The sequence below is a fragment of the Myxocyprinus asiaticus genome, chromosome 26 (assembly GCF_019703515.2).
Source record: "Myxocyprinus asiaticus isolate MX2 ecotype Aquarium Trade chromosome 26, UBuf_Myxa_2, whole genome shotgun sequence".
Classification (NCBI taxonomy): Eukaryota; Metazoa; Chordata; class Actinopteri; order Cypriniformes; family Catostomidae; genus Myxocyprinus; species Myxocyprinus asiaticus.
In genome coordinates, this window is record NC_059369.1 from 14842995 (window position 1) to 14867588 (window position 24594).

General features: G+C 40.8%; 1 protein-coding gene across 2 annotated transcripts in view; it reads left to right on the forward strand.

Moving 5' to 3' along the window:
- LOC127416885 (segment polarity protein dishevelled homolog DVL-3-like) overlaps positions 1-24594 on the forward strand; it is a 55163-nt gene that overhangs the window by 24464 nt on the left and 6105 nt on the right. For both annotated transcript variants that reach the window (XM_051656472.1, XM_051656473.1), the window contains exons 3-12: positions 8807-8931; positions 13667-13803; positions 15290-15425; positions 18306-18399; positions 18526-18595; positions 20781-20920; positions 21012-21088; positions 21192-21259; positions 22569-22718; positions 23106-23237. In XM_051656472.1, the coding sequence (XP_051512432.1) occupies positions 8807-8931; positions 13667-13803; positions 15290-15425; positions 18306-18399; positions 18526-18595; positions 20781-20920; positions 21012-21088; positions 21192-21259; positions 22569-22718; positions 23106-23237 (1129 nt within the window). The remainder of the gene's footprint in view (positions 1-8806; positions 8932-13666; positions 13804-15289; positions 15426-18305; positions 18400-18525; positions 18596-20780; positions 20921-21011; positions 21089-21191; positions 21260-22568; positions 22719-23105; positions 23238-24594) is intronic.

Here is a 24594-nt window from a genome sequence, read left to right on the forward strand (position 1 = left end):
GGGCGTGGATACTGGCTCGTAGTCCATGGCATAGAGCGCTGGCAGTGGCAAGGGAATGGCATCCGTAGCCGAGAGCACTGGCAGTGGCAGGGAAATGGCCTCCGTGGCCGAGAGCACTGGCATCAGTGATGTAGGGGCCGTGGTCTCCTTGTCTCCCGAGGCTGAGACCACCAAGGTTGCGACCACCGGGACCACCGTAGTTGGGACCACCGAGGTTGGGACGTTTCTCCCCTTTCTCCTCCTCTGAGAGCCCATCGTCTCAGGTGAGGGAGCGCTCGATGACGCAGGGAGGGTACTTTCAAACCGCACATTGTAAGGGGATAGTGTGATCCTCAAGTCATAATCAGTAAATTCTACCAAGGAGAGTTCACAGGCTCGTTGAGTCCAAAACGGTAGATGTCTTTGAATGCAACATCTCCCATTTTGAGGGCATGGGTGAGCTTGCAGAACTGCTCTGTGTATTGCTCGATGGTATTGCCTCCTTGCATTACAGAGAGCCCTTCCATAGCTGCTAGATACATAGGGTTTTGGTCAGTTGTCCTGTAATGATGTGAGAGTGAAGAGTCAAGAAGTGCGGATCTAAGTGCAGCCTTTTAATAAAGAAACTCGAAACAAAACCATAAACAAGAATCACTGGGAACAAGGAATCAAAATAAATGATAATACAAACACTACAGCCTGGAAAGGAAAACAACTGACAAAGAACACAGGAAAACCCAGGTATAAATACACAAGGGGCAAATGAGAACATGAGGAAAACCTGAAACTAATAACCACAGGGACCAATGAACAAAGACAACAAAAACAACTACAAAACCCATAAAGCACAAAACAAGAGAAGAGCAATAAATATAAATGGTGACCTCTAATAGTGGCAAAAATGTCAGTTTTGACATTTGACATACGCTCCCGTCTTCTGTTGATCAAACAAACAGATAGTTCTGCCCCCAACTCACACCATTAGTTAAGTCAATGTTGTTATATCGGGCTGGATGAGCCACTCAAACAGAGGAAATAGAGTGACAGAGACAGTGTTTTTTCTGTTGAGATAAATTTTCGAGAAAATTAACCTAAAATTGTCTTAAAATATTTTAGCACCGAAGTTACACATTTCATCTTTACCGTCCAGAATACTGGACATTTATTACAAGCAAGCTAATGATCCACTGATGATGAATCACTATATTTGTTATATAATGTTTACTTTATAGTGTTTATATTGTAATATGTTGTAGATAATTGTAAGAGTGTATAAGAGTGCATATTTTGTTTCCTTTATGTGTTTGTGTGAGCAGCTGGGAGCACAAATATTTAAAAATAAGAGTCCCTGAAATATCCCAAAAAGTCTAAAAAATATGCCACATCAAAGTCAAATGTGTTGTGAGTGTCATTTCTTGTTGACCTTAACAAAAGAAACATACACCTGCACACATACTCTTACACAAGCCGAGACAAAGACTCATACCTGCGTGCACAGTTTCAATGCACTTGCATTCCCCTGTATAATTGCAACACTTGGGACATTTGCCCTAGTGGCCACTAGAGGTCGCTAGGAGGACTAAGACTTTTAGTTTGAAGTTTGGTTTTGGGTTTTGGTTTTGTTTCTGTTCTCTGTGTTCCCACGTGATTAATCTCAGCTGTGTCTTGTTACCCTTGTTAAGTCTTGTGTATATAATGCTCTAATGTTTGAGTTCTTTATGTTTATTTCTCTGAGTTTTTATTAAAAAGCCTGCACATAGATCCTCCTCTCGCCTTGTTTCTGCAAATGTTACAGAAGAACTGGCCAGGACTATGGATCTAGCAGCTTTTCAACTGTTTGCTCTCAAACAAGGAGAGGGGACCATCAAGCTATATACCAATCAGTTCTGCGGTCTCGCCCAAGTTCTCAATTGGGGAGATATTGAACTCAAGGACTGCTATTGGTTCTGACTTAATGAGCCTGTGAAATCCTGTCTGTCAGGAGGCAGATATGAGCTTTCCTTGGTGGACTTCATTAACTATGCTTTGAAGCTCACATTCTCCCTCTACACTGTGGCAGTAATCCCATGACGCTGCCAACGCCCATGCCTGCCACGGTCAACGAGCCAGGGCCCACGCCTGCCACGGTCAACGAGCCCACGCCTGCCACGGTCAACGAGCCCACGCCTGCCACGTTCAACAAGCCCACACCTGCCACGGTCAACGAGCTAGCGCCCACGCCTGCCACGGTCAATGAGCCCACGCCTGCCACGGTCAACGAGCTAGCGCCCACGCCTGCCACAGTCAACAAGCCAGCGCCCACACCTGCCCCGGTCAACAGGCCAGTTCCTGAAGCCTTTGCCCTCTCAGAGCCAGCGCCTGAAGCCTCGATCGTCCCAGAGCCAGCGCCTGAAGCCTCGATCGTCCCAGAGCCAGCGCCTGAAGCCTCGGCTGTCCGGAAGAGGAGAAGAATGGCCCCTGCTCGCCAGTCGCTGCCAGCACTCACGGCCACAGTGGCCGTTCCCCTGCCGCTGCCAGTGACCACGGCCACGGAAGTCGTTTCCCCAGTCACTGCCAGCACTCCTAGCCACGGAAGTCGTTTCCCCATTGCTGCCAGTTCTCACGGCCATGGAGGCCGTTTCTCTGCCGCTGCCAGTGCTCACGGCCATGGAGGCCGTTTCCCTGCCGCTGCCAGTGCTCACGGCCATGGAGGCCTTTCCTTGCCGCTGCCAGTGCTCACGGCCATGGAGGCCGTTTCCTTGCCGCTGCCAGTGCTCACGGCCATGGAGGCCGTTTCCTTGCCGCTGCCAGTGCTCACGGCCATGGAGGCCGTTTCCTTGCTGCTGCCAGTGCTCACGGCCATGGAGGCCGTTTCCCTGTCGCTGCCAGTGCTCACGGCCATGGAGGTCATTTCCCAGTTTCCTGAGGCTGTCGACGAGCCTGTCCAGTTCTCTGCGGATGTTGAAAAGCCTGTCCAGTTCCCTGAGGCTGTTGTCCAGTTCCCTGAGGCTGTCCACGAGCCTGTCCAGTTCCCTGAGGCTGTTGACGGGCCTATCGAGTTCCTTGAATCTGTCCAGTTCCCCGAGCCTGTCCAGTTCCCTGAGGCTGTCGACGAGCCTGTCCAGTTCCCTGAGGCTGATCCTGCGGAGACTTCCCCTGAATGTCTGCCTCCTGCTCTTCCTATGAGCTATTTTTGTTTTGTTTTATTTAAGGAGCATCAGGAGCCACTCCTTAGATGGGGGGGGGGGCTCTGTAACACTTGGGACATTTGCCCTTGTGGTCACTAGAGGTTGTTAGGAGGACTAAGACTTTTAGTTTGAAGTTTGGTTTTGGGTTTTGGTTCTGTCTCTGTTCTCTGTGTTCCCCATGATTAATCCCAGCTGTGTCTTGTTACCCTTGTTAAGTCTTGTGTATATAATGTCCTCATGTTAGCTTTGTCTTTGTCAGTTCTTTTCCTTCATGGATGTAACGGTTTGTTCTGTGTTCGTGTTTTGAATTAAAGTTTTTATTAAAAAGCTTGCACATAGATCCTCCTTCTCTCGCCTCGTTCCTGCAAACATTACAATAATTTGAGGCTGAATGCACATGTAAGTAACACACTCTCACATTCCCCATTACTTTTATTCCATAGACAATCAGATGTATAAAGTTGCTGTGTCTATGCAGGAATATACGTCACCTCCCTCTGATTCACTATTCACACACACACACATATACACACACCCTACTCTGATCAGCCAAGAAACACACAAAAACTGTTTGTTTCTTCACTTGGATTCAAGCTTACACACAGAGAATGGATACGTTTCTGGATTCCCAACTCTCAAATCCCCCGTTCCACTGAGAAACACAAGTTGTGCTCTTTATCGCTGCTTTACTCCCTGCCATTTTCAGATGCGCATTTCCAACGCGCCGGCCAGGAGAACCAGAAACCTGGGGCTCTGGAAATATGTATGTCCTCTTACTGACCCCATTTCAGATTCACACCAGCAACTTTCCCATGCAGCGGTGAGCCTGTGGAAGCTTTTAGACAGGGAAGGACTTGGCTCTGCCTGTCAAGAACTTGCTGGTGTTGAAACACAAATGCAACTGTTGATGAATCACTATATTTGTTAAATATGAATCACTATATTTGTTAAATAGTGCTTACTTTATAGTGTTTGTATTGTAATATGTTGTAAATAATTATAAGAGTGTATGTTTTGTATCCCTTATGTGTTCGTGTGAGCAGCTGGGAGCAAAAAGATTTTAAAATAAGTGTCCCTGAAATATCCCAAAAAGTCAAAAAAAATATGCCACATCAAATGTGACCAAAGTCAAATGTGTTGTGAGTGTAATTTCTTGTTGACCTCAACGAAAGAAACATACACCTGCATGCACACTCTTACACAAGCCGAGACAAAGACTCATACCTGCGTGCACAGTTTTAATGCACTTGCATTCCCCTGTATAATTTGCAGCTAAATGCACATGTAAGTATCACACTCTCACGTTCTCCATTACTTTTATTCCATAGAAAATCAGATGTATAAAGTTGCTGTGTCTATGCAGGAATACACATCACCTCCCTCTGATTCACACTCACACACGTACACACACCCTGCTCTGTTCAGCCAAGAAACACACAAAAACTATTACTTCACATGGGATTCAAGCTTACACACAGAGAATGGATACGTTTCCGGATTCCCAACTCCCCAGTTCCACTGAGAAACACAAGGTGTGCTCTTTATTGCTGCTTTACTCCCTGCCATCTTCAGATGTGCTTTTCCAATGCACCGGCCAGGAGAGGCAGAAACCTGGGGCTCAGGAAATATGCGTGTCCTCTTACTGCCCCCATTTCAGATTCACACCATCAAATTTCCCATGCAGCGCTGAGTCTGTGGAAGCTTTTAGGTAGGGAAGGTCTTGGCTCTGCCTGTCAAGAACTTGCTGGCATTGAAACACAAATGCAAGGATGCCAGAGGGCCATCTAGTGGCCAAGACATTATTGCACCTTTCAGTGGTCTTTATTAGTGTATCAGGACTAATTATACATTAATTATACCGTGATGTACAATACAGTTGAAGTCTGAAGTTTAAATACACTTAGGTTCATTTTTTAAACATTCCACAGATTTAATATTAGCAAACTATAGTTTTGGCAAGTCATTTAGGACATCTACTTTGTGCATGACATGAGTAATGTTTCCAACAATTGTTTACAGACAGATTGTTTCACTTTTAATTGACTATATCTCAGTTCCAGTGGGTCAGAAGTTTACTTTCACTAAGTTAACTGTGCCTTTAAGCAGCTTGGAACATTTCAGAAAATGATATCAAGCCTTTAGACAATTAGCTTCTGACAGGCTAATTGGCATCAATTGGAGGTGTACCTGTGGATGTATTTTAAGGTCTACCTTCAAACTGGTGCCTCTTTGCTTGACATCATGGGAAAATCAAACGCCATGGGACCGCGCAGCCATCATACCAATCAGGAAGGAGATGCATTTTGTCTTCTTGAGATGAACATAGTTTGGTGTGAAAAGTGCAGATCAATCCCAGAACAACAGCAAAGGACCTTGTGAAGATGCTGGAGGAAACTGGTAGACAAGTATCTATATCCACAGTAAAAGTCCTATATCGACATAATCTGAAAGGCTGCTCAGCAAGGAAGAAGCCACTGCTCCAAAACTGGCATATAAAAGCCAGACTTTTGCAAGTGCACATGGGGACAAAGATCTTACTTTTTGAAGAAATTTCCTCTGGTCTGACGAAACAAAAATCGAACTGTTTGACCATAATGACCATTGTTATGTTTGGAAGAAAAGGGGTGAAAATTGCAAGCTGAAGAACACCAACCCAACCGTGAAGTATGGAGGTGGCAGCATCATGTTGTGGGGGTGCTTTGCTGCAGGAGGGACTGGTGCACTTCACAAAAAAGATGGCATCATGAGGAAGGAAAATTATATGGATATATTGAAGCAACATCTCAAGACATCAGCCAGGAAGTTAAAGTTCGGTCACAAATGGGTCTTCCAAATGGACAATGACCCCAAGCATACCTCCAAAGTTGTGGCAAAATAGCTTAAGGACAACAAAGTGAAGGTATTGGAGTGGGCATCACAAAGCCCTGACCTCAATCCGATAGAAAATTTGTGGTCAGAACTAAAAAGGCATGTGCGAGCAAGGAGGCTACAAACCTGACTCAGTTACACCAGTTCTGTCTGGAGGAATGGGCCAAAATTCCAGCAACTTATTGTGAGAAGCGTGTGGAAGGCTACCCAAAATGTTTTGACCTAAGTACAAACAATTTAAAGGCAATGCTACCAATTACTAACAAAGTGTATGTAAACTTCTGACCCACTGGGAATGTGATGAAAGAAATAAAAGCTGAAATAAATCATTCTCTCTACTATTATTCTGACATTTCACATTCTTAAAATAAAGTAGTGATCCTAACTGACCTAACTCAGGGAATGTTTTCTACAATTAAATGTCAGGAATTGTGAAAAACTGAGTTTAAATGTATTTGGCTAAGGTTTATGTAAACTTCTGACTTCAGCTGTACATATCTTTCTGTTAAAATCTCTGTCAAAACATGGGACTTGATTGCATTTTTATCTGTGCCCTCAGAGAACTGCGACTGCGACCCTTTCCACCCTGGCTCTGATTGCATTATCTAAGCGAAGTCACACGGTGTGTGAAAAACACTCCTTAAATATCCTGTCCATAATGAGAAGATTGAATCAGACAGATTTGGGGTGATGTTGGGACTCAAATACAGCACATTATTGCCAGTGTCGCAGGACGTGTCAGAGCGGATGTGGCCTCCTAAGAGGCCAACTGTTTATCCAGCAGACATCTGGATACTCTCTTTCAAAAAAACTAATGATCATTACTATTGAGTTCTTTGCATTCTGATTCATTTGTTTAATTCCTAAGCTATTACACACCCCCTGTGTGCTCAGGCCTGAGTTTTTTTAAAGATGGATGAAACAAAATGGATAGTAGACTCGTACCTTGTTTGGTTTTGTTGTAAAAATGTTCAGGGTTCAATACAAGTTCAGCTCTATCGACAGATGTCTGTGGCATTCTGTTGATTACCGCAATGCTTTTGACTTGTTACTCAGTTTGTAAAAACTAACCAAAAATCATGTTTACTGTACTACACTTACAATGGAAATCCATGGGACAAGGCATTGCACCAAGATAAACATTCAAATGCATGCTTATCGGACAGTATAACCTAGGGCTGGGCAACAGGATGAAGTAATCAGACAAATATCCCGATGTCGAATGCATCACTTATAGACAAATGATGATCGACAACATCTGGAAATTACAAAACCATAGAGCTGGGAAGTCCGCAAATATGTAAAATAGCACAGGGTATGAAATGAGCACCCCCAAATGCGGGTATATCATGCACATGGCAGGCAATTTTGCTCATCTACCCACCACTGTGACAAGCAAACTGTAAGGCGTCTAAGAAAGACTCATGACAAGAAAAGCTGTTAGACACAAAGACACGTGCTTGAAGAAACACGTTACGAAAAGAAGAAAAGCCATTGCTGCACGTCTCTAATGTGCTTTTTGTTTAGAGGCATGCAGCGTGAGCGTTTCTCGTGGAACACGCTCATGTAAAGTTCTCACTCTTTCTTTTCATTTAAGTCATCTGAAAACTGTTTGCAAGAATAGTGTCGTCTATGAGAATGCTGCAAATGACCTCAGACCATCTCAGGAGGTGCTCAAAGTTTAGCTCACTTTATTTACATGGAGCAGTTTGCGCTCAACATGCATTGTGAACGCAACTCTGCAGTCTGCAGGTTCACTTTATTTATAGCCTTTACATGTGTGAATAAATCATAAAATAATACAAAACATAGATTTGAAATATATTTCAATCATTATTATTATTATTATGTTTACATTTGTAATTGTCTTTAGATTTTAATTTGTTTTAGTAATTTTCCACTCGTTGTAGACGGATACTTGTGTGATGGAAAATGGAAGGGTGGTTATATACAAGTTTTTATCGTTTTCAAGTGTAATTTGAATTTAGAAATATCTTTGGTTTAAGTTTTTCGTGTTTCAAAAACTTTATTGAATTTTTAAAGCAAAATCAATAAAGCAAGAATATTCACAGATCCCTCAGCTGGGGGGTTGACGATGTAATCAGATAACAATATTTTTTATAAAAATATCGAGAACATATTTCTTACATATCGCCCAGCCCCACAGTAGTATAACCACAAGAATGAAACATTGTACGTGTTAACATGACCTTGTCTGTGCAAAGTAACGTCCAATCTTTCAACTCATGTCATGACAATGCAAAGGTGGTAAACCTCTTAACTTTTGCAAGGATACAAGAAAGAGACTGTTTATGTCGGAAACACATAATTATAAATATCACACATATACAGTGAAATTATTTTTTTCAAATATCCCAGCTAAGCTGGGGTCAAAGTGCAGGGTCAGCCATGATACAGTGCCCCTGGAGCAAATAGGGTCAAGGGCCTTGCTCAAGGGCCCAACAGTGGTAGTTTGGTGGTGCTGGGGCTTGAACCCCCAACCTTCTAATCAGTAACCCAGAGCCTTACCTGCTGAGCCACCACTGCCCCTACATAGCACATACGTTTATCCACTTTTAACAGTAGTCCCACCATTACAAGTGTGATTTAGACATCTTTACAGCTCAAATAACACAGTTTCGTAGCGAAGAACATGGCTAATATAGGTATTTTAACCAAAAATACAAGCTTCCTGTTCAATAGAGCTTAAGTTGTTTTTAACCTAGAAAATCCCTTAAAATGTAATGCTAATTCCATTAGTTCTCTGTCTCTCCCTCTCTCTTTCTGTACAGCTGGTGTCTGCAGACGGCTCTCATGGTTCTGACGGAGGCTCTGTATGCGCAGAAACTCAAGCCGAGCTGCCGCCCCCTCTGGAGAGGACAGGAGGCATCGGAGACTCCAGACCCCCTTCCTTCCAGTTAGTAACTCCACAGCTGTCACTTTCTGTCTGTGTGTTTTAAAATATAAACTGGTATTTTGTATTTTTAATGCACATTTCAACAGATTCGGATATTTTGCACATTATACAACACAGCTAAATGTAGTCGGCCATCCAGATATTTCATGCATTCAAAAAATTACTGTTATCAAAAGAAATAGCAAGATTAATATTTTAGTATATGTGATTCCATAGTCCCCCTACAACTGTCTTCCATTGTTTGGACAAACTTGTAGTCCAGAGCGATGTTTTGAAAGCACCACAGTGTTAACTGTTAACTCTTCAACAAGACAACCTACAAATGTGGCTTACTTATTGTTGGTACTAGTCTACACATTGGGAAATGGGATAGGAGAAAATATTTTACAATCAAAAAAATCACATGTCATATTTATATAGTAAAAGAAATGCAAGGACATGGTTATGCTGGATATCCACTGTGATCTTGTTAGGTATAGAGCCAGTGGATATGGTTAGAGACAGGAAGAGCTCAGTGTTGACATGCACTCATTACCCTTCAGTCTCAAAGGCACCAGTTTCCTTTAACATGAACTAATCAGAGCCCTTACTCAGAGAGTGCTAGGATATCAATACCTTTAATGATATCGGCTTGATCACAGGGTGTGTGTTAAGAAGAACTGTGCAAGATTGCTTAGTATGTGTGTGTGTGTGTGTATGTGTGTGTACATTTTCCAATAAACCATAGACCTCATTACTTGAAAATCTAATCAACCCTACAGACCATCATAGAAAGACATGCTCATTGATATAGATCAATATTTTACCTACAAAGGCATTGATTGCTTTAAGTGCCCATTTTAATTGGAATGTGGAAGTGGTTAAGAGAGAGGTTAGACAGACAGAGACCACTTCATTGGGGGAAGTCAAGCATTGTTATTATTAGGGCTGCACAATTCATTGAATTAAAATCGATTTAGCGTTATGGCTTTGTGTGATTTTTAAACTGCAAAAGCCTGCAATTTAATAATAAAAAATAGATGGGATATGCGGTGTTCGCTTCAAAGAGAATGGGTGGCGATTTTTAATAATTGAATTTAATGTTTTTTTATTTGCCTGTCTGTATCAGTGTGCATCCCTACAGGTTTGTAGCTTTTCCCACAGGTTTGTGGGATTATTGGTCAGCGTGTCTCTTTATCTGCATGTGACCACATGTGTGTTCATAGTTGTTTGTGCTGCTGGTGTTTCCTGTCTATGTGTGTGCTTCCTGTTCTGTCTGTTGGGCAGTATGGCTACCCTCTGTGTGAGTGTGTTTGTGTGAGCAGGTTAATTATTAAAATCACTGGAAACAGGCCAAAAATGCCTAGGAAAAATACAGCTGCAACCTATGAGCTCCCTCTGCTGCTCAGTCCTGGATCAAGGGGACAAGAATCCTTCTCTCACATACAAATGCAAATATAGAATACACTGTACTTTGCTCCCAGCACAGGGTCAGGATCAACTGAAATGTATGTTGCCTTGAAGTCAATGCAGTCATCACGAGATAAGTGCATGTGAATGGTACCATAATTTTTGGTGTGGTATTGGTCAAAATAACTTCATTAAAGATGTAATTGTGAATTTGGACTGAACAATATATGATGATGATTAGGAATAGCAATAAAGCTTGTCAGAAAATATTGCTCATTTAGCCAGTTCATATCCCACCAAATTATAAAATCAGGGACTTAAAATTTTCCAAGGAACGAAAACGTAAAGCGAACAAAACCAAAACGGGAATGAAGTCCCTTTCATTCCGTTCTTGACGTTCTTGTACCCCTTTCAACTTTCATTTCTTTGCTTTAATACATGTTGCGGAGGTAGCCTTTGACACAATGAAGACCTTTTAGACAACTATATATAATTACTATGTGCACATGCACGGTGAATCCAGATACAATGGAAAAAATCAAGGCAAAAAGTTAATTAATCAGTTGTTTCCAAGTCTTCACTGAATTATTGTTAGGTATGATGCATTAATACTGTACAGAATTGATGCTGCCGGTTCTGACTGAGAAGCAGTTCTGTAATTAAACGAAATCATTCAAATAAAATAATAAAATAATTATTAAATGTTTAAAATAAAACAATTCTGTCTGCATAAGATGATGTTTAGTCTAAACACGCCCAAGCAGTGTGTGCATGCATGCAAGATAAAGAGATTGTTTTAAGGTTTTAAGAGGTTGAGGTGGTAAATTTGCCGTGTTCCGCCCCTATCCATTCGTTTAACCTCATAATCAACTTCCACGACTCGCCGTGTGACCTCAAAGGGCCCTTGCCACTTTGCGAGTAATTTAGATTTTGATGTGGGTAGCAATACAAGGACTTTATCTCCCTGTGAAAATTCCCATAGCCGAGCCCCACAGTTATACAGCCAGGACCGACGTTCTTGTGCCTGTAGCAAATTCTCCTGTGATAGCTGCCCCAATGTGTGGAGTTTTGCTCTCAGATCAAGAACGTATTTAATTTTGCTTTTACTATTTGAAGGTCACACCTCCCAGTTTTCCCTCATGACGTCTAAGACACCGCGAGACTTACACCCATACAATAATTCAAATAAGGAGAACCCCGTGGAGGCTTGCAGGACCTCTTGAACGGTGAATAACAGGGGTTTAAGCCACTTATCCTAATTCCGGGCATATTCGTGCACGAACTTATGAACCATGTTTTTCAGGGTTCGACCAAGCCGTCCGTTTGCAGGTGGTACACGCTTCGAATCGATTTAATACCTAATAATTCATACAGCTCGCATAGTGTAAGTGACGTTTCTTTCGGAATCCCCACTCGGGAGATGATTCTGAAGAGTGTCTCTGCAACACTACGTGCTGAAATGTTGCTTAGAGGCACCGGAACTGAATAGTCAGCATCACTACTGGATAACCGTGGATATCCCCATGCACACACCTCACCTTCACCCTGTGACTAGCACCCAAAGCCTTGTCTTGAACCAGGCATTGATGGATGGAAGTTTGGTTGCATCCCGAATCCACTAAGGCCTGGTATGTACCCCCCTTAATACTCACAGGTATGTCCCTGCTTGGTCGGGGGTGGCCTGTGGAGTGTCGGGGACCCCACAGCTCCAGCAAACTGGCCCAGTCTTCATGCCCACACCCGGGGAAGCAGATTCACCACCCTGGGAGTGAGAGCAGAGAGGGACAGGGGAAACTGGGCAATGGTGCAGCCCCCGAAGCTGGGGCGCCGGTCTGGGAGGGGGACCTCCCTGGTTCCGGGGAGGAGGAACAGGACGGGAGGAGGAGGCAGGAAGAGAAGGAGGGGAGACAGGAGAGAGAGAGAGAGAGAGAGAGAGGGTCTCGGGGCTCGCCGGCTCCCGAATACACCACCATGTGCTCCTCTGCCAGCTGGATGGCCGTTTGAAGCGACACCGGGCGGTGATCTTCCTCCGGCTCCTGGGTTTTGGCACCAGTGTGAAAGTTTATTAACTCTCTTGGAAAGAAGGAAGCGGGAGACAGCGAATCCAACTCAAAGGTGTTATTTATTTTGCAAAACTACGCTTTCGAGCGGTAAACACTCAAACACTCTTTTCAGCGGCAAACACAAACACAATGTTCATTCAAACAGCACTGTCTCGGGGTGTGTGGTGCTCTCTCCCCCTCCACTGGCATCTGGCTTGCCCTTAAATCCATCTCCAACTCTCACTGCAATGACAATCAGCTGTTAGAGACAATCATTGACAGGTGATGATGCTTACCATTCTCATCTCCTGATCTCGCTCAACATTCACAAACTGGTGCTCAACCACACCCCCACTACCACAGAGATATATTTAATATTAAGAAGACATTTATTGAAAAAAACGTTCTTTTATATAGGCTATTGTATACTTTGCTTGTTACTATTTCTGTGCTGATAATTCCCTTACATGAGAAAAAAAATTGCTTATTTATACTTATTTTGGTTGAGGCAAGTCCCTTATTTTGAGCTTGTTTTTCTAGACCAGGTCCCTTTTTTTCTTGAGAGATCTGGTAACACTGCAACTTGTATATCACCCACCCTTAGCACAGAGTACTGTCATATAAAAAAAAAAAAAAAAAGAACGTTATTAACCGTTCTAATTAATTAATTAACCGAACTAATTAATTTTGTTCTAACTGGTTACCAGTTGAAAAGGAGGCAGCTGAACACCCAAACTGAAAAAAAAAAAGGTTTCTGCTCATAACAAACTGAAATGAAAAACATTTCATTTTTAGTACCTGTATAAAATACATAGATAAAGTATTAATTATGCACACTTAATGTGCATTGTTTGTGGTTAATTTGGTTACACTAGTTCTAAAAATGCTTCCTGACTTTGTTGAAAAGTGGAAAATAGAGAAAGAATATAAAATTGCCTAAATTGTCGCACATATTATGACTTCCTAATTTCGCAACTGGTGCCTGATGTTTACATTAGTATTGATAGTAGTGTTGGTCAGTTTGATTAATTTTAACAAATCAGTTTGTTTAAATGGTTTACTTAAAAAAGTTTTAAAAAACTGATTCACTGATTAATTTGAGTCATCAATTAAAAGACTCATATTGTATAGTCATATTCTTTGTTGAGAAAGATTTGTGTGACGTGTATCAGCCAGCTATGTGTTGTGTATGTCAGTTTGTGTGTACAGATGGATTTTATTTCTGACGATGTTGATTTTCTTTTTCATCCTCTTTCCTCTGAACACCTGTCCTTTTCTTCATCCTCTTGTCTTTCTCTGTCCAGTGCGAATGCTGCTGAGAGTCAGGATGACCTGGGCAATGACACAGAGCCTGAGGTGGGTCCATCACTGCGGAGAGATCGAGACAGAGAGAAAGAGAGAGACAGAGAGAGGCCTCGGAGAAAAGACACACATGACCATGGTGAGTTTGCCTAAAAGTCAGCTCAATAACTATTTTGTGATATTTGATCTGTATCCATGTTCTATAGATAAAGGAGATAGAGAGGAGGCGTATACTCTCATAGTTACAGAAAAAAGTTTGTGAACCTTTGGATTTTGCCATGGATTTCAGACTTTTGTTTTAGCAGGATCTTAAGAGATTAGCAGACTCCTAACAATATAGCTTTACTGAATCAGTTTTAAAAAGGGGAATGGTCTCTGCTAACCATTGTGAACAGTGATCCAATTATAGTGCAGGAAATGTTTGGTGGTTATTGCTGCCAAAGGCAGGTAAACCAGTTAAAGGGATAGTTCACCCAAAAATGTAAATTCTCTCATTATTTACTCACACTCATGATATTCCAGGAGTGTATGACTTTCTTTTTTCACCAGAACACATTTGAAGAAAAATAGAAAAATATCTCAGCTCAGTAGGTCCTTAAAATTCAAGTGGATGGTGATTTATCTTTTGAATCTCCAAAAATCACAGACAGTCAGCATAAACGTCTTCCATATGACACCAGCTGTTAAATTAATGTCTGCTAAAGCGACACGATCGCTTTTGGTTTGAAAAAGATAAATATTTAAGTACTTTTTTTAAGTCTAAATCATGCTTCCGGTCTGGAGTAGTATGCGCATGTGATGTAATCGCATTGGAATTTGAAACAAGTGAGAACTGAGACAAGTGCGTCACAGCTGGAAGAGCAGTGCTGTTTACAAGTGAGAAGGAAGAACGCTGTACAGTAGCTTGGTTGGTTTTGGTTTAGATATGTATTTATCTGTTTCTTTACTCACAATGCTGCGTTTGTCTGCTTATCCTGGATGTCTCAACCGAGTGGAGAACGTGAAATTACGTCGGTATCAATGCAACGCAAATACGAGAGGCTGCTTGAACTCCACCCTCTCGTGAAGCTTACACTCACATTGAATTATAGTTCAAAAGTACTTCAGTATTGATCTTTTTTCACACCAAAAGTGATTACTTTAGAAGACATTAATTTAACCAAGCTTCAAAAGAGAAATCTCCATTCACTTGCATTTTAAGGACCTACTGAGCTGAGATATTTTGTATTTTTCTTCAAATGTGTTCTGGTGAAGAAAGAATGTCATACACACCTGTGATATCATGAGGGTGAGTAAATAATGAGAGAATTTTCATTTTTGGGTGAACTATCCTTTTAATCCAAGAGTTCACATAATTGTTTTCAACCTGCACTATAAATGTTTGCATGGTGTTTTCAGTAAACACATAAAACATTGTCATTGTGTTATTTGTGTAAGCACACTGTGTTGGTCTATTATTGAGACTTGAAGTTGAAGATCAGATACATATTTATGACCAATTTATGCAGAAATCCATGGTAAAATCTTAAAATTCATATACTTTTTCCTGCAACTGGATACCTGTGCATCAGGACACATCAGGCCTGTTTATTTGGGCTTATGTTTGATCTCTATGTTTGTTGCAGGAGGCAGGTTGAATGGTCACTCTCGGCCAGAGCACAGGCCAAAGATTGCTGGCTATGAGAGCTCGTCCACGCTGATGAGCAGTGAGCTGGACACCACCAGCTTCTTTGACTCAGAGGAAGATGACTCCACTAGCAGGTGAGTCTGAGGATGAAAGTGCCTGCCAGTCTATGGAATATAGGATCATAGTATAGCTGGTCTCATAGAAACACGTTACTATACCGACATTTTTGCAAAGTGATTTTCACATGGCATATCGCGGCAGTTTCCTGGTGAAATGAACACTAGAGGCGCTAAAACAATAATAACTTTCGTTTCCTTTCACTCAAATCACGAGTAAAATGGCAGGTTATCAGTTCATAAGCACTTACTTTTCACCCTGTTTCTTACACAATGCCATCTTATGACAACTGAACACTTTTACTATTGTTCAGAATACTATTGTATTTTCATTGTTTAAAAATACTGGAATTTACCTTGGTATCTGGTAGGGGTGTAACGCTTCGCTCTGACAACTATTTGTGAAATCTGAAATTTGGGCACGATTCGATTCAATCTTATTCTATTCGATTATTTTGGAATGATTCATAATTGTTTTTAAAAAATATGGCTCCCTATTCCCTGTAGTATTCACTATAAAGAGAATGAATGAACGAGTGAGTGTTTTCGTTCACAGCAAATGTCTGCCCATCAATTACATTTCTATTCTATAGTTCTATTCGTGGTTAAACTGTTTTATGATTTTATGGAGATATAAAAGCAGTATTAACATAATATATTGTAATCGGGGAAGAAGGCAACAACATTAAACTTGCTTTGGTCAGACGGATGCAAACAGTTTTGAATAATGACACAGAAAGCCAAACTTGGCTGCATCCATCCATCCATATGATCCATCCATCTAATCTTATGTAGGTTCGCGGGGTGAACTCGGCAGCATAAACTTTATTTCAAAGTGCACTTTCTTTCCCTTCTGTCTCGCATGCTCCACTCTGTGTCTGTTGCGAGAAGGCTTGTGTAATATGAGACGGTCACATTGGGTATTAATATAGAAATGATAATCGATTCTTCTAATCCAGGGCATGCTGAGTGACTTCAGTCAGGCTTCCTAAGCAACCAATTGGCCCGGTTGCTAGGGTGGGTAGAGTCACGTTGGGTTAACCTCCTCGTGATCGCTATAATGTGGTTTGCTCTCGGTGGGGCACGTGGTGAGTTATGCGTGGATGCTGTGGATAGCGTGAGTCTTCACATGCGCTAGGTCTCCGCGGAAATGTGCTCAACAAGCCACGTGATAAGATGCGCGAATTGATGGTTTCAGACAACTAAGATTCGTCCTCCGCCACCCAGATTGAGGCGAGTCATTACGCTACCATGAGGACTTAGAGCACATTGGGAATTCCAAATTGGGGAGAAAAGGGGAGACAATCCCCCCAAAAAAGAAAAAAGAAATGATAATCAATTCTTAAATTCTGTAGTCGATGCATAGAATTTTCTTTGATAGATCGATGCACTGCGATGCATCGATGCATTTTTACACCCCTAGTATCTGGTCATATGCAACAGTAGATACTAGAGCTAGGCAATAGCTAAGAAATATGTTCACGATATTTTTATAAAAATATCGCAATATCCGATTACATCGTCAACCCCCCGGCCGAGGGATTGGTGAATATCCTTGCTTTATTGGTTTTGCTTTGAAATATTAAATTAATTTGTTAAAACAAAAAACAAAACAAAAAAATCCCCCCCAAAGATATTTCTAAATTCAAATTGCACTTCAAACTAAATGAAAAAGCAATTAAAATAACGAAGTGGTCAAAAAATCGAATAAACCCACCCTTCCATTTGCCGTCACGCAAGTAGCCTATCCATCTACGACAACAGATGGAAGATGACTCGTAGGCTACATATTAATATCTAAAGACAATTATAAACATAAGCATAATAATAATGATGATGAAAATAATGGAAACAACTCATGGAAATAAAACGAACTAAACTTAGAGCACCTCCAGAGATTTTGTGTCTAACAGCATTTCTTGTCATGTGTCATTCCGAGACGTCTTACAGTTAGCCTGCCACAGCGGCTTGTAGGTGAGCAAAACTGCGCATGATATAGGCTACCTGCATTTGACGGTTGCTAATTTCATACCCTGTGCTGCTATTTAATATATTTGGGGACTTCCCAGCTCCATGGTTTTGTAATTTCCCAATGTTGTCGATCATCATCTGTCAATGAGTGTCGCAATCGGCAGAGGGATATTTGTCAGAGATCGTCAATATCAGATTACATCATCCTAATGCCCAGCCCTAGTAGATACAGTTACAAAAAATACAATGAGACATGTATACTGTACACATTGCACAATAAACATTAAAATATGCAACCTATAATATATACAATAGTGGATTGAAACTTATAACTACACAATAATGAACACATTGTGTTTGATCTCCAACATTTTTATATCAATGCTTATTCAATATTCAGCAATTTGTCTGGCCCTGATAAATGACAGCATGAACTACATCAGTATTTTTCACTTGAAAAGAGGTTAACCAATCATAACAGAGGTAATCTACTTAAGAGAGTCTTAAATACAGCCTGTTCAATTCTAAGAGTGAAAAATGATCAAGTAAAACTAAATTATTTTCGGTGGAGGAAACCTTCACCAATATTATAAGTGGACTGAAAAAAATTTAAATGCTAGAAAAAATGTAGAATATGACCCTTTAAACACACTAGCTCTCAGTTAACAAAAATCTTCTCCCCATGGAGATGACTTTAAGCACACTCAAATCACATGCTCTGGAAAGCCAACACAAAGCATGGTTTTCCATTGTCTGATGAACTGCTACAGTACTACAGATGATTGGCTGTCAAGCATCACATGACTGTCAGGACCAATCAGAGCTTAGAGGGCTGTAATGTGTATTATATATACACAAAAGGCACTTTCTAGGCTTAATATGATGTTTTGAGGATGCTACAGTACATCATCTGTGATGTCACTATAGGTTGAGCAGCTCTATGGAACAGAGCACATCGTCACATCTCATGAGACGCCATCGCCGCCGCAGACGGAAACCCAAAGCACCCAGGATGGAGAGGGTGAGAGTCATGTGACTGCTACATATCTACTGTCTCTGTAGCCAGCTATCAGTGTTGGACTGTTGTCTTTTTAAGTGTGTCCTCATCTGTCTCTCTCTTTCTTTTTCTTTCTCTGGATTTCTTTAGTCGTCATCGTTCAGCAGCATAACTGACTCCACCATGTCACTGAACATCATAACTGTCACATTAAACATGGGTGAGTATGTGCACATGTATATCTGTGTGTCTCCTTTTTGAACATGTACCACTCTTTTACAGACAAAGTGAAACAGCATTTGTAACAAATTTAACTTGCGTAATGTGGCACATTTCCAGGAATTTTCAACAGGACATAATGTTGGACAGGACGTGATTTAATTCATTGGGATTTGATTGGATCTTGAAAAGTGAAACAAGTTAGGCTGATATGTAAAGGATATTGTACAGTCATCAAAAGAATCCCAAAAGAATGATCAGTCTATAATCACCTGGAAGAGGTTAATTTTGGGATTTTCACTGCCTGACTACACATTGTGTTTAGTTTATATACGAATCATTGGTTTTTGACGAATTTTTTAAATGAATGAATGAATTCACGTTCACTCCCATTTTTTCAGTTGTGAACAACTATGGCCCTGTCCCAAATGGCACCTTTCACCCTTGCGGTCCAGACTTTGGTGGCGTAAGTGAGTGCTGACCGATGGGGCGCTAGTCAACCAGTCCATGAGGGTGCATGAATTATAAAAGTGTGCATTTGGGACAGACTTCAAGACTTCAGTCAGATAACGGCATTTTCACACATTACGTTTTTCATATACATGCAGTTTTACAAATTGTTATTTAAAAAATCATGACTTTGATAGATAGTGTAAAGGAACACATTTGAACTCTTGGATATTTGTTTTTTTTTATTGAATAATTCCAAGCAACACACTGACAATAAAACATTAGAGAATTTAATTAAAAACCTCTGAAAAACACAGGAAAAAGTGCACATACAACAATAACAAAACCCATCTTTTTACATATTTAGAGAACAAATAAACATGAATGGTTACTGGCAGGTGCTTACAACAAAGTCAAATGTAAAGGAGAACATACGTCTCATACACCACAATAGATTGCAAAAATCATTATAAAATACACACAGCCACACTTCTGCAGGTATAAGTATCACTGTTAGACTGAACTTTGCTATATTAATAAATATAAGCAATCTTACAAGCTACAGCTATGTACAGGAACGTACACTTCACGTTTTAATGTTTTAGAGACTCACAATAATTCAAAAATCCCTTTTGAAACAACAATAACAAAGGTTTAGTGTTAGATTACTTACTTTTATGAACGTAAAACTTCACCATTGAAAAACTGGTCAGTAAAAACTGAATAGGAGTAATTACATATCTCTGGAAAACTTTTTGAACCAGTTCTTCACATCAGATTAAAAAGTGATACACTTATTACAATTAATATTTAATCCGCAATTGACGTTGCATCGTCCACCGTGATTTTTTCTCCAGCTCGGAAACTCCAATCCGCTGTGGTTGGTCGAGAGGATTAGCACCGGGGACTGTTGGGTAGTAGTCCGCTGTGGAGTTCGCTCAGATGTGGGCTTAGCTGAAGGGCGCAGTGAGGGGGAAAGGGGGTGCTCGTGAGGGTACCCCTTGGAGCGCTAAAATGTCAAATGGGACACCTTATGTTTTCGTGGACTTCGTGGGAATGTGCAAATGAAGGCCACGAGACCGCAAGTCCACATCAAGTGTGCCATTTGGGACACGGCCTATGTGTTTTTAACAAATCAGTTGAGTCAATTTTTGAATGGCTCACTCATAACATAAAAGACGCTCATTTGTCGCCACCTACTGCCGTAAATATGCACTCTCCAGAAATGGCCACTGAACGAATCAGGAAATCAAAAGGAGCAAATGAACAATTAAAATCCCCACCACTATTTGGAAAGCCACATACACAGAGATGCAAAGTGATGCAAACAATGAAGTGTCCCAGTGCTGTTGGTCTGTGTATAAGCACTCTTTGAACGCTACTCATGCAATCAGATTCGAACACTAGAACTAACTGTTGTATAAAAAAAAAATGGCCACTTTATGCTGTAATAGTCTAATCAGAAGCAAGTATTTCAGAAAGATGTGTAATAATGAATTTTATGAAACTTTATGAAAGCTATGCTGCTTCTTTGGAATAATGTGCACTGATGAATCGTGCTAAAGATGACCACAGACGTTTACTACAAAAATAAATAGGATCAATTCTGATTTCGTGTTGTCTTTGAAGTTTTACTGCACTCTCACACAACAGTAAATTTATGCTCTCTTTTGTCTTACCATGTGTACTCTGGTCTTCTTTCCATTCTGTACCTCTCTCTGTCTCTATTTCTATAGAGAAGTATAATTTTCTGGGCATTAGTATAGTGGGGCAGAGTAATGAGAGGGGTGATGGAGGGATCTACATTGGCTCCATCATGAAGGGCGGGGCAGTGGCTGCTGATGGACGCGTTGAACCTGGTGACATGCTACTGCAGGTCAGTATTTGTCTTTGCTTTTTGAATTATAATAAGAAAAAGATTTTTGGTCCTGAGCTATTGTTTGTCATGTGTTGCTTTTGTGTTGTAGGTGAACGATATAAACTTTGAGAACATGACTAATGATGATGCTGTGAGGGTTCTGCGAGAAATCGTCCATAAACCCGGGTAAGAGAAGGACGTCTGACCAGGACGTGATCTCCTGGTCAGACATTGTTTAAACTTTAAGTGGACTTTGTGTCAGTACTGACTTGTGTGATTATGTTTACAGCCTTATCACACTGACTGTGGCAAAATGTTGGGATCCAAACCCCCGTAGCTGTTTCACCCTCCCACGGAGTAAGTGTACACTGGGATATTTTTAGAATGAATAGAAACTGGAATAGAACTGGGATATGTCCCCAAGTTGAAAGTCAAGATGAAGTGTCATTCGCAACCCATTTCACTTCCATACTGTGAAACAGGGTATTCAATGAAGAAAAAAGTGTTGGTGGGGACTTGAGTTTATACATCAGGAATTGAAATTAATGTGAAAAGTGGGCATTCCATACCAAAGTGTACAGTCACTTGTTGAGGACCTCATCCTGAAACAGTAGCCAAAAAGGAAAGTAGTTTCAGAGCCGAAGCAAGTTATTTCATTTGGATTCAATATTATGAAGACAGTTCTTTGGAATAACCTATAGGGACAATGCATAGGGACTATGCACCTATAAATCATACACAAAAAGACCAGGAACATTGTATTAAAGGGAAAATGATCTCATCAGTTAGTCACCCTCATGCAGTCTCATTCTTATATGACTTTCTTTCCTCTGCGAAACACAAACGATACACAAAAATATATTTTGAAGGAACTATGATGTTTTTGTCCATACAATGTAAGTCAATGGGTTCCAAAAATGGCAGCACAAAAGATTTTTAGTGAATAAGGACTTACATTTTTTTCTGTTTCTCACCCAAACCAATCGTATCGCTTCAGAAGACATGGATCAAACCACTCAAGTTGTATGGATTACCTTTATGCTGCCTTTATGTCCTTTTTGGTGCTTGAACATTTTTTACCTCATTGACCCCAATGATAGAAGGTTATATTAGTTTGAGAGGAAATAAGGGTGAGTATATAGTTAGAGTCATAATATCGGTGAACTATCACTTTAAGAAAGTAAATAGGGTACATTTTTATTTCAAATTGGCAAAGAGAAAAACAGTGTGCATATTTAAGCAATATGCCATAAAAGCCATGAGTTACAGTGATTTTATCACAGTTAATGGGAATAACCACTTTGATAATGGACACCAATGTTCAATAAATTAGATTTATTAATATAAAGAATTTGAATAATAATTTCTTCCACTAGGTTATATACTGTAGATCTATATATATAGTTATATAGATTGAACTAACTGGAGGTGATACAGAAATTGAGATTGCTGCCTCACCAATACAAAATGTATCTTATAAGCAGTCACAGTTGTGCATAAATCAACTATTTTATCACCCAATCAGATTTAATAGACAGATCTGTTTAATAAACTCATTTTAATCATATTTTGCAGTATGCATTATTTAACTGTTTTTGTCCTGTTTGGTAGCATTTAAAGTGATAAGACATCCCCTTACTATTTACTCCCCCCTGTTTTTATTCAGGTGAGCCAATCCGTCCTATAGACCCTGCTGCCTGGGTGTCTCACACTGCTGCGATGACGGGGGCGTACCCAGTGTACGGTATGAGCCCTTCCATGAGCACAATCACCTCCACCAGCTCCTCCATCACAAGCTCCATTCCAGAGACCGAACGTAAGTGTTTTACCCACCAGTCCTTCCCATAATCCATCTCTGCTGTGCCCGCTGTCTTCCTGTCACCTGAGGATGACTTCATCTGCCAATCCACTGCTTTTTTCATGATAGCCCTTCACAATGAGTGTGTTTAGGGGAAGTATTCACAAAGATTCATGATTCATCCTTTAACCACAAGACTTGATATTAATAAGATAAACAAAAAAATGTATGGTACATTAGACTGATTTGTCCTTATCTACCAAAGTAATGTTTGCAAAGCTAGATACTCATCCCTGATTGGCTGCTAATGTCTGTAACACCTTAATGTTCTCACGGAGCTCTTCTTTATCATTTATCCACATCTGTGGACTGCTCTGCACCCTCACAGTCTGCATTACTTTGCAGGGTTCGACGAATTCCATCTGTCCATTCATAGTGACATGGCAACAGTAGCCAAAGCAATGGCATCGGCAGAGTCAGGACTGGAGGTGCGAGACAGAATGTGGCTAAAGATCACCATCCCCAACGCCTTCATAGGTAAAACAGCACCCTCACTCTCTGAAGAGTTGGGCTTCTGACTAAAACAAATCCCTGCTGAAAAAACAGCATTGCTGGTCACCAGTATATGTTGTTTTTTGAATGCTGGTCCACAAAACGGGATGCTGGTGTGTTCCAACTAGGCTTTTTGACAATAACCAGCAAGAGTTCCTTGGTTAACCAGCATTACCAGAAAAACAAATACCCAAATTGATCGACTATGGGGGCCGGGTGGTTGGCTGGTTGGCAGCAGTTTCTGTCTTTGTCTGTCTGGGGGCTCCCTCTTGGTCATTTAGCAGCCTGACTGGAGGGGCACAAGGAAAATCCCCCCCACACCACCTCTTAGAAAGTTATGCTGGTGAACAGTATTGCTATGCTGGTCCACCAGAGAGACCAGCTCCAAACCAGCACTAACCAGCATATACTTGTCAAGATCAGTATGGAATTTGCAGGCTAGTTAAGCTGGTCTTTTAAGTAGAGTTACTTTGGAGTCACTGGCTTTTAAAATAAAACATTGTTTGTTATATTTCCACGTTATTGAACATAACCCTATTATTGCCCTTCTTGTGTCTGAGCTATTTTAAATTCTTAGTCTAAGTGCTGTGTTCCATTCAAAGTCAGATGTGGGATATTCCTACTTCCAACTGCCCCAGAGACATCTCCTAGCAACCCAATTGGTAAACAATGCTGCTATGCTAGCATTTGTGCTACAGGTATATAATTATCAAAAGAGAGTATAATCAGAGTCTTTTTAGCCAGTTAGTTCACTCTGCGGCCATCTTTGGAACGCTCATGGGCAGCTATTTTTCTATGTAAACATGCGGCATGCCAGTGCATCTCCAATCTACTTGAATGGGGAAAGACCGAAATCTCCAAGACGGTTGGTCAAGATTACAATCAAAGAACATATTTCAAATCAGCAGTAAAATCTGACTACAATGGTATTATAAATTGTGCTACCTTACCTCAGATTATGCTAAAAAGTGTATTTTTCCCGGCTTGTGTAGCTAATGCGCATGCGTGTTCTCGAGTTGATTGACAGGCAATGTCTGTCTCTAAAAGGTGATTGGTTCTTTTACCTGAAGGCGGGACTTCCAATTTCTCCCATTCAATTTAATAGAAGTCATCCGTCTCTGCTAAATAGTCTCTGGTATAATATACCATGTCTTATACACCTGTTTCTGCAGAGGTTTGTTAAACAAGTTTAATATCATGTAATGTAGGAACTTTGACTCATTTATCAATATTACTTAATAAAAGTGAATGTTTATCACTTACTTTGTATATCTCCCTGAGTGCCAACATGTTTGTGCGATGTCACACACCTGCATCTCGGTGAAGTCGAAAATTTCCGCAT